This window comes from Pundamilia nyererei, unplaced genomic scaffold, assembly GCF_000239375.1.
Source record: "Pundamilia nyererei isolate P.nyererei 1_Seehausen unplaced genomic scaffold, PunNye1.0 scaffold00066, whole genome shotgun sequence".
NCBI classification, from domain to species: domain Eukaryota; kingdom Metazoa; phylum Chordata; class Actinopteri; order Cichliformes; family Cichlidae; genus Pundamilia; species Pundamilia nyererei.
This window is the reverse complement of record NW_005187467.1, coordinates 2,349,739-2,358,284: the sequence shown is the minus strand read 5'-3', so window position 1 is coordinate 2,358,284 and position 8,546 is coordinate 2,349,739. Positions and strand designations below refer to the sequence as shown.

The following is an 8,546-nucleotide window of genomic DNA, read 5'->3' as shown; positions in this document are numbered from 1 at the left end:
CCCCCCCCGAGGGTCTATCCTAAAAAGTGGAGAAGCACACATCGTGAGAAGCAGCGGCCACAAATGAGTTAGCTAATCTTCTGTCCCATCTGTTGGTGGTCCCAAAGTGGAACAGGACTTTTGTTTTCCTTTTTACATCACACTGTCCGGCCTAAAGGCGGATAAATAGAGTCCAAATGTGCATTATAGTCAAAGCTTCTGCACCCTCCTGCTCCCAGTCCTTGTTAATGCAGGAAGCAGTGCCTGAGAGCAAACAACTATATCTCTGCATGGATGGTTCATTCCAGTTCTGAATAACTCATGTTCGCTCACACTGTCATTAGGTACCCTCCACTTCACAAAATCCCTGTACATATTGAAGGGGGCTTGAGTGGCTCACATCCTCTACCAGTCTAAGCACAGTGTTTATTTAGCTGACTTTACAGATAATTACTAAAGAAATAACCGCAAAGCAAGACAAGTTACAGCTCTGCGTTTATAACATCTACCATTATCATTTCTTTTTATGTGAACAGTGTCCTATGTTTTAGGGGAAAGCCTAGGATGGAAACAACATGTCATGTTCCGTCTTTACGTGTCCATATCTGTAGACAGATTTGTTGAAAGAGTACAAATATTTAGCTAAGCCGCACATAATTAAGAGCACACAGGTTTTGTACTGATTTTTCATCTAGATATCTGTTTTTCAGAGGTTTGTGGATTATACCAGCCAAAGGAACAAACTGTCTTAAGATCCAGTGACAAAATGCCAGAAAAATCATTACGGCCCTGCAGGTAAAACACCATTCAGATACAATTCTTTTCTTCTGTATGTCTCTCCTTCATGTCCCCCTAGGTTTATTTAATCTGTTTCCCCCTGTCCATTTAGCCTTTGAATCATGGGAAATGCTGAGAGCCAGAATGGGGACCATGCCCTCTATGGACGTGGCTATTTGTCACGTAAGCACATGTCTCGGTCTCTTCGCATCTCCAACAAGCAGTCCAGACGCTCTCGCCATGCTTCATCAGGAAAAATAGAGCACAGGAATTCTGAGACAAGCACGCGCTCAAGTAGCACACCCAGCATCCCACAGTCCCTGGCTGACAATGGCCTGGAACCCTTCAATGAGACAAATATCCTCCCAGACTTTGGAAGCCCCATTTGGGTGGACCGGGTGGCCATGAATCTGCGTCCAGTATCCTTTTACAATGACCTGGCCAATCCCTCAATGCACATAACCCTACCTGGTCCCATGGCAGAGGAGGTGCAGGATGAAGATATGTACGCAGGTGAAGTGAAATACCTCCAGAAAACCCCAGACTGCTCCAAGGAGACTGTTGGCTTCAAGAAGAGGTCTAAATCTGCAGACATGTGGCGAGATGACAGCCTGGAGTTCTCCCTGTCTGATGTCAGTCAAGATCACTTGACCAGCACAGAGGAGATTATAGACTTGACTAACGAGAGGGACTTCACTGGCTGCGAAGGCCACCTGCAGTCCAGCCCAACAGACTCCACTGACAGGGCAAACTCACTGGATGAGCTGTATAGCCAGATGAGTCCTGCCTCCAGGCAACTCCATGGCCGCTATGCAAAGTGGCACAACACCAACAGGGCTATCAGGGAGGGTGAGGACGATAAAATGCTATCTCCATCAGACGAGGATGGAAACACCTACGGTGCATACACCCTTCCCTGCCGACGTTCACACTGCTTGTCTGAAGGCCTGACCAGCCACCAAGTTGAAATGTGTGCCAGCATGCAGGGCAGGAGGGCGCAGACTATACAGGTAAGATCTGTAACTATTTTATAATGTACTGCTTGTTTGCACATTAAATTTAGCTTTAAAAAAGTAATTGAAAATGTGGTTCTTAGAAAACAGTAAAAATTCGAGTGCTGATGAATTTTTGATAGCCTGTTGGATACATATATGTCAAGGACCTTCCTTTGTTTAATGCCGTCGTGGATATTCTGTTCTGTTTTGGACAGAGCATGAAAAGCTGTGCTAAATCTGAAATGATCTAGTAGTAGTACAGCTCCCTTCATTCACTTCCCCAATGAATCTGTGAGTTTGTTCCGCTTCAGTCACCTCACAATAAGCTGTTAAAACAAACTGAGTGTAGAAAGAAAGCTTGTGTGGGACGAGGGAGTCGTAGTTTCCTGAAGAAACTGTTGTTTTTCTTGTGAGAGGAGATTGCGATGATGGGAGGGGGCGAGCACAGCCTAAAGTCACTCTCTGTTAGAAATACCTCGGCCTTTGTTATGATAATGAAGGGAGGCCTGTGGAAGAGTGTAACAGTAAAACGTGCATTGGTGGCCCTGTCTCTACGGGGCACCGTCAACTCTGGTGAATGGAGTTCTGGACCGCATGATTAGGTCATGTGACCAGATGGAGATACCAAGCTCAGTGTAACCCCCTTCATCTCCCAGGAGCCTTTGACCATGTGGGTAGGAGAGGGCAGACCCTGTGGTGCCACAGGCCGGGCAGGCTGTGTTCACACAACAGCAGATGCTTTGCTGTTGGCAATTAATTTTAAGCAGAAACTCAGGGTTAGACAACCTGTGGGCTCTCATTAAGCATCTGTGTTTTGTTTGTTTTTGTTTTTTTGCAACATGTTTGCTTTTCAAAAATGCTTCTATCCTTTAGAGATAGATGATCAGGTGAGGGCAGCGGTTCTAAATGACCAGCTGCCTTCTTAGTGATGAACAAGAAGCTGTGATGCCGTCTCACCTGTTTTGTGCTTCTGCCACAACTCAGGATGTCACAGGCGGGGAGGGCAGCGAATATGAGGACAGCGGCATCGACGGGGTGACGGTGGAGCCGGAGCACCAGTCTCGCCGCTACAAGACCATGTCGGCCTCCTTCTCTGTGTTCTCAGTGCATGGCAGGAACATGTTCACTGGCAGTGACAGCGGGAGCAGCAGTGGCGGCGGAGGGGCCAGCGAGTGCGTTCAGGGCGTGTACGAAAATTTCCGTCAGGAACTACAGATGAGCTCCTGCCAGACTGAGAGCTTGGAGGAGGCGGGGTCTGCCCTAAGTGATGAGCAGAGCACTATGAGCTCCGCCTACCAGTCCGACCTCTTACTCAGTGTTGTCCAAGGGATGGTGCGCAAAGCTGGCAAACTTGCTGTTAAGAACTTCCTTGTGCATAAGAAAAACAAGAAAGTGGAGTCAGCCACAAGGCGCAAGTGGAAGAGTTACTGGGTTTCTCTCAAAGGTGTGTCATGGCCTCAGTGGTATCATTAAATTTACATTTTATTGCACTGCACTCCTGTAATGTCAGCCTGTGACATCCTGCTCATGCAAGATAATATGTTTGATGCTATTTAGTTACATGCTGACATTCAAAAGGGAGAGCAAAGGTTTACTTCAAATGAGATTTCTTTAAGGCATTATGTCACTGGACTGGACTTGAAATCAATTTAGAAGTCTGTGTCTAATAAAGCCTTTCTCCCTGACTCTTGCCATGCTGCACTTCTTAATGTTGGCCACTGGAGAGCAGAATTAAATTGCTTGAGGAAATCTGACTTTCTTCTAAAAATAAATAATTAAATCAACAGTTCCATTGTTTTGGTTTTCCAGGTTGCACGCTCTTCTTCTATGAGACTGATGGACGTTCAGGGATTGACAACAACAGCAATCCCAAACATGCCATCTGGGTGGAGAACAGTATTGTCCAGGCTGTACCAGAACATCCCAAAAAGGACTTTGTGTTCTGCCTCAGCAATTCCCTGGGAGATGCTTTTCTGTTCCAGGTAAGAAAATGCATGTATGTCAACTGTTCTGTGAATAAATACAAATTTAATTTGCATGCATTGCCCTGTATTGACTGTATTTTCTTTTTATGATCTTTAAAATTCTGGCCTTTTAATACATCAGGAGCAAAACAAAACAAAAAAAAAAGGAGTTTGTGTGCTGTGTAACCTTTGACCTTTCATGGTCCCTCCCCCTGTAGACCTGCAGCCAGACAGAGCTGGAAAACTGGATCACAGCCATCCACTCAGCATGTGCCACTACTGTCGCCCGCCAGCATCACAGAGAGGACACTGTTCGGCTACTTCGCGCCGAGATCAAGAAGCTCGAGCAGAAGATCGACATGGACGAGAAGATGAAGAAGATGGGAGACATGCAGCTGTCTGCTGTCACTGACACCAAGAAGAGGAAGACGATCCTGGACCAAGTAGGTGTCATACTACTTTCTTCCTTGAGCTCATGTCAGGCAGGTGTGCAGGGGGAAAACATTTCTGAACAAGGCATGGAAAAACGACTTACTGCTATATTATTTCTGATTACAAATCCCCTTTCTATAAAAATAGATTATTTCAAAAGAAAACAGTGAAGTTAAACAAAGTTTTACCAGTTTGATTTCTTAATGCGTCTCTATAACTTCAATACTGATAGAAAGTATATATGAAAAAATGGGTTGAGTAGCTTCAAAAAACACCTGGAATGCAACATAGTGACTCCTAGCTTGGCTGAATATTTATCAAATAAGGATGGAAGTATGAAAAATGCCAAATATAACTGTGCCCCATCAGTCAGTTTTAGTTGTGACATACTTGTTTTTCAAATTTAAGCTTTTGCCCATCCCTCCTAGTAATCAGCCCACAAAAGTTCAGTTTTGTCTGGATTCATAAGCATGTCAGGAAGACGTATAAAAAAAGCATTATATCTATTTAAGAGCTCTTAAGATATCTGTTAAACCTCAATGAGAACCAATCCTGAGGAATCTTTAGCTTAATTAAAAAATGCTAAAGATCATTTTTAGTGATATTTTAGCTATTGTTACAATACTTACAGATATCAAATGTAAGTATGTATTTCAGTCTTGTATCCTCAGGTTTTTAATACATGGAATATGAGGAAAAGAGAGAAGCAGGGAGCAATGAGAGAGGATTAAGTTGCAGATTTAGAGGAATCTTCCGCTAGAGGCTGCTAATGCTACAAATGTAACAGCCCCCAGATTGCTTTTTATTTTTCTTATTGTAATATGCACTTTGCTCTGGTCAGCCTGACATTCTCAATTAATTGCAAAGTTCATATTGTCTTTAATGGGTCTGTTTACAGAAAGGGGAGAGATCGCTGTTGTTTGGTCCGTTTGGTAGTGGCTGGTTGGAGCTGTTCTGTTTGGCAGTGTCAGGTTTCAAATTGTGAGAACTGAATGGATGTAGGACTGCTCCTTAGAAAGCTGAAACGCTCCCAGCCTCTATCTGCCAGTGGAATGCGCAGTATTGTTTCTTTCTCGTCTCTGGGCTACTTGGCAGTAATACAGAGCACTCTGCCATGGAGCTGGCCGCCTATTCCAAACACCAGTGCAAGACCATGACAGGGAGGGGACAGCCCAGTGAATAATCACAATGTCCTGCTCTACTGCCCCAATAAACATCAAACCATTAGGCACAGAGAGAGTGCAGGTTGGCAACACTTTGAGAAAAGTGGTAACAGAGCTTCTATGGAAGTGAGGAGATGCCCCATCTTAGTCTGAAGTTGACAGACAAGGGCATTAATGAACTATTAACTGGATGTACTGTTGTGTCCCTCTCAACCTGCAGATATTCTTGTGGGAGCAGAACCTGGAGCAGTTTCACATGGATTTATTTCGCTTTAGATGCTACCTGGCCAGCCTGCAAGGAGGAGAGCTGCCTAACCCCAAACGCCTTCTGGCTTTTGCCTCTCGCCCCACCAAGCTGGCAATGGGCCGGCTGGGTATATTCTCGGTCTCTTCCTTCCATGCATTGGTAAATATTCTCTCCTTTATTTTTGCTGCTGAAGCAAACACAATGGCATATTTTAGTGTCCTTTTCAATTTCTTTTTTTTGTGGAAAAAGAGACCTGGAGACCTCAAAAATGTACCTTGGAATTGATTATTATATTGGGGACAAACATCTATCTAAAGTGCACTTAAGTAACAGTAGCTGTCGCTGTTGCAGAGCTCAAACCTGCTCTCATATTGTTAGTAAAGGACTGTGAAATCTCACTCAAAATACACTTTGGCATCACTGAGCACATCCAGTGATGCTCTTGGCAGGACAGTCGAGTCCAAAAACTACAATGCATTGTGTCAAACCACGCTTTTCTTTTTTAAAAATAACGACTATGCTATTTATGAGCTCGGGTCTCACGTAGTTCACCCGTTTGTGAGGGTTTTAGTTCAGTTTTGGCCTCCCACTGCTGCTGCAAAGAGGTTATGTACTTCACATCTAAAAGCACTAGTAGTAAAAGAAAACATCTGAATTTTTTAGCGATGTTTCGCAGATCACTGAGGTGCTTTTTCCCTCACCACCACCAACGCAGTGCTACAGAGCAGGTGGGTGTTTGAGCTGGGAGATAGCAGTTAAGGATGTCTAACAAAAGACAACTGCTAAGAGCTTTCCTACGCTTTCACTCCTCTTGAATTTACTCTGTATCAGCACTGTGCACTCACCAGAATGGCCTGCAAAGTGTTGACAGAACAAATGACAGAATGAGTGCCTAGGCTAGTTTTAGAGCCTGCTGCAGGCCCAGTGCTGATATGTTTAATTCAGTATTTATAAAAAAAAAAAAAACCCAAACCTTTTACTTATTTCTTAACTTATTCACTGCCAGCCATTTGTTTATGTTTCAGTTTCAATTGACGTCTATAGACGTCAATGGCAGTGAATGAGTTAATAGTTAAGCAGCCTAAAAAATGTCCAAGTCTAGTTTTCATGCATAATATTTGACTACTCTATATCTGTATGATTAACATGACCATTTATTCAGTCACTTAAGACAAGGTAGATTCCATAAACCACTCAGTGAAATGTTCCATGATCACTTTTTGTATATACTCAGTTTCATTTCTTCTTTCTCTTTTTGTCAGAACTGTAGCTTTCCTCTCTTGAATATTTATGATTTTATTTATTTTAAAACCCCCTAAAATATGCTGATATGCTGCACTTCTAAAGTCATTTTGGCAAAATGGGATTTGACGCAAGGTCAAACAGATAGCTGTCGATCTCATTTGATCCGTTTTTGACCCCACTTCGCCATGTTACGTTTTCCAGGTGGCAGCCCGCACGGAGACCGGAGTGAGGCGGCGAACGCAGGCCATGTCTCGTTCCTGCAGTAAGCGCAAGAGCAGGTTCTCTTCCCTCTGGGGTCTGGACACTACCTCAAAGAAAAAGACAAAAGCCCACCCAACTGTCAGCCAGGTCTGTGAAGTGTTCCACCTCCTTCCAAAATTTCCATGCTTAATCACAGCTGACAAGTTACTTTTGCCCATTTCTCAAGCATCCATCCTACCTGACTGGTAACTTGCCATTTTGTTGTTTGCTCCTGCAGGTTTTTGCTGATGGTGAAGAGCCCATTAAAAAGCCAGTAGATGGCATATATGTTGATCCTGCTAAGGAAAACACAGTAAGGATGAATAATTCAGTTATCTGTTTGCATTCATTTGTCAGTGAGCAGTTGGTCAAACAGAAGTGCGAACTTCCTCAACAAAATATGTGGCCAACATTGACATCAGTGAAATATTACCCCTTAATGTATTCTGAGTAAGCGCCAGAGCCAAAGTGAAGAGTTTACAAGCTGTGACAGCTACTCAGGCAAATTAGAGCTTTTAATTTTTCTTTCATTCCCCATTTAAGCAAATGCACTATATGGCTTGGAAAGTGTATTCCGACTACTCTGTGATTTAGAAGGAAGATGCAAAGTATTGGTGAAGATGGATTATTTTGGAGACTATTTTAGAAGTATTATCTAATTTGAAGAAGTCAGACCTTGCAGTAAAGTGTGTTTAATTACTTTGGATGTCTCCATTTCAAGAAAAGTGAGGAGGGAACTGTGAAAAGCCTTCCACGACCCAGCACAGAGAGCGATATCTGGGTTCCTGACCACCTTACACCCTCCTGGGTATGTCTCCCAAATGACCAGCCCGTGCTAACAATCATCCAGCCAGGAGAGTCTGCACTGTGTGTTCTCGAGTCCATCTGCAAGGTAAAAAAAACACAGAGCCTCGAATGAGCTACGGTTTAAAGCGATATTCATAAGACGCTTAAACTGAAAGCCACACTGAGCCAGAGAAATACCAGCTGTTAGGAAAACATGAAAGATATCTCACTGCTGCGATTCTGGATAAATTTCTGTCTTTTTGTGCTCATCCCACAGGCTCATCAGCTCGATCCCACTAAACACTACTTACGACTCAAATTCCTTATAGAAAATCAAGTGCAATTCTACATTCCCAAACCAGAGGAGGATATATGTGACTTGGTATGTCACTGATATCTTGAATATGATCTTTCCTCCCCTCACAGGCTGTTTTGAAAACGAGTCAAGGTCAAGAAATGTATTTAAAAAAATGTCAGGAATTGATTTACAATGTATTAGAAATCACAATAGGAAAAAATACTACAGCAACAAGGTTTATAATAAATAGAACTATGTGCCTGGGAGATCCATGCACCAAAAATAATCATGGAGAAGCTTTATAAACAATATCTGTAACCTCTTTTGTAATTAAATCATGTAATCATGACATAGCAAAGAAACTCCTCTATAAAGAGCTGCTAGAGCTGCTTTGTCTGAAAGTACAGAAAATTAATGGCC

General features: G+C 43.1%; 1 protein-coding gene across 1 annotated transcript in view; it reads left to right on the top strand.

Annotated features, from left to right (window-relative positions):
* The window catches only part of LOC102201051 (T-lymphoma invasion and metastasis-inducing protein 1-like), a 42,047-nt gene that overhangs the window by 16,178 nt on the left and 17,323 nt on the right, over nt 1-8,546 (top strand). Inside the window, exons 2-11 of the mRNA XM_005735996.1 lie at nt 690-774; nt 869-1,766; nt 2,736-3,195; nt 3,561-3,733; nt 3,934-4,158; nt 5,531-5,716; nt 7,004-7,150; nt 7,281-7,355; nt 7,764-7,934; nt 8,106-8,210. Of these exons, the coding sequence (XP_005736053.1) occupies nt 879-1,766; nt 2,736-3,195; nt 3,561-3,733; nt 3,934-4,158; nt 5,531-5,716; nt 7,004-7,150; nt 7,281-7,355; nt 7,764-7,934; nt 8,106-8,210 (2,430 nt within the window). The 5' untranslated portion in view covers nt 690-774; nt 869-878. The remainder of the gene's footprint in view (nt 1-689; nt 775-868; nt 1,767-2,735; nt 3,196-3,560; nt 3,734-3,933; nt 4,159-5,530; nt 5,717-7,003; nt 7,151-7,280; nt 7,356-7,763; nt 7,935-8,105; nt 8,211-8,546) is intronic.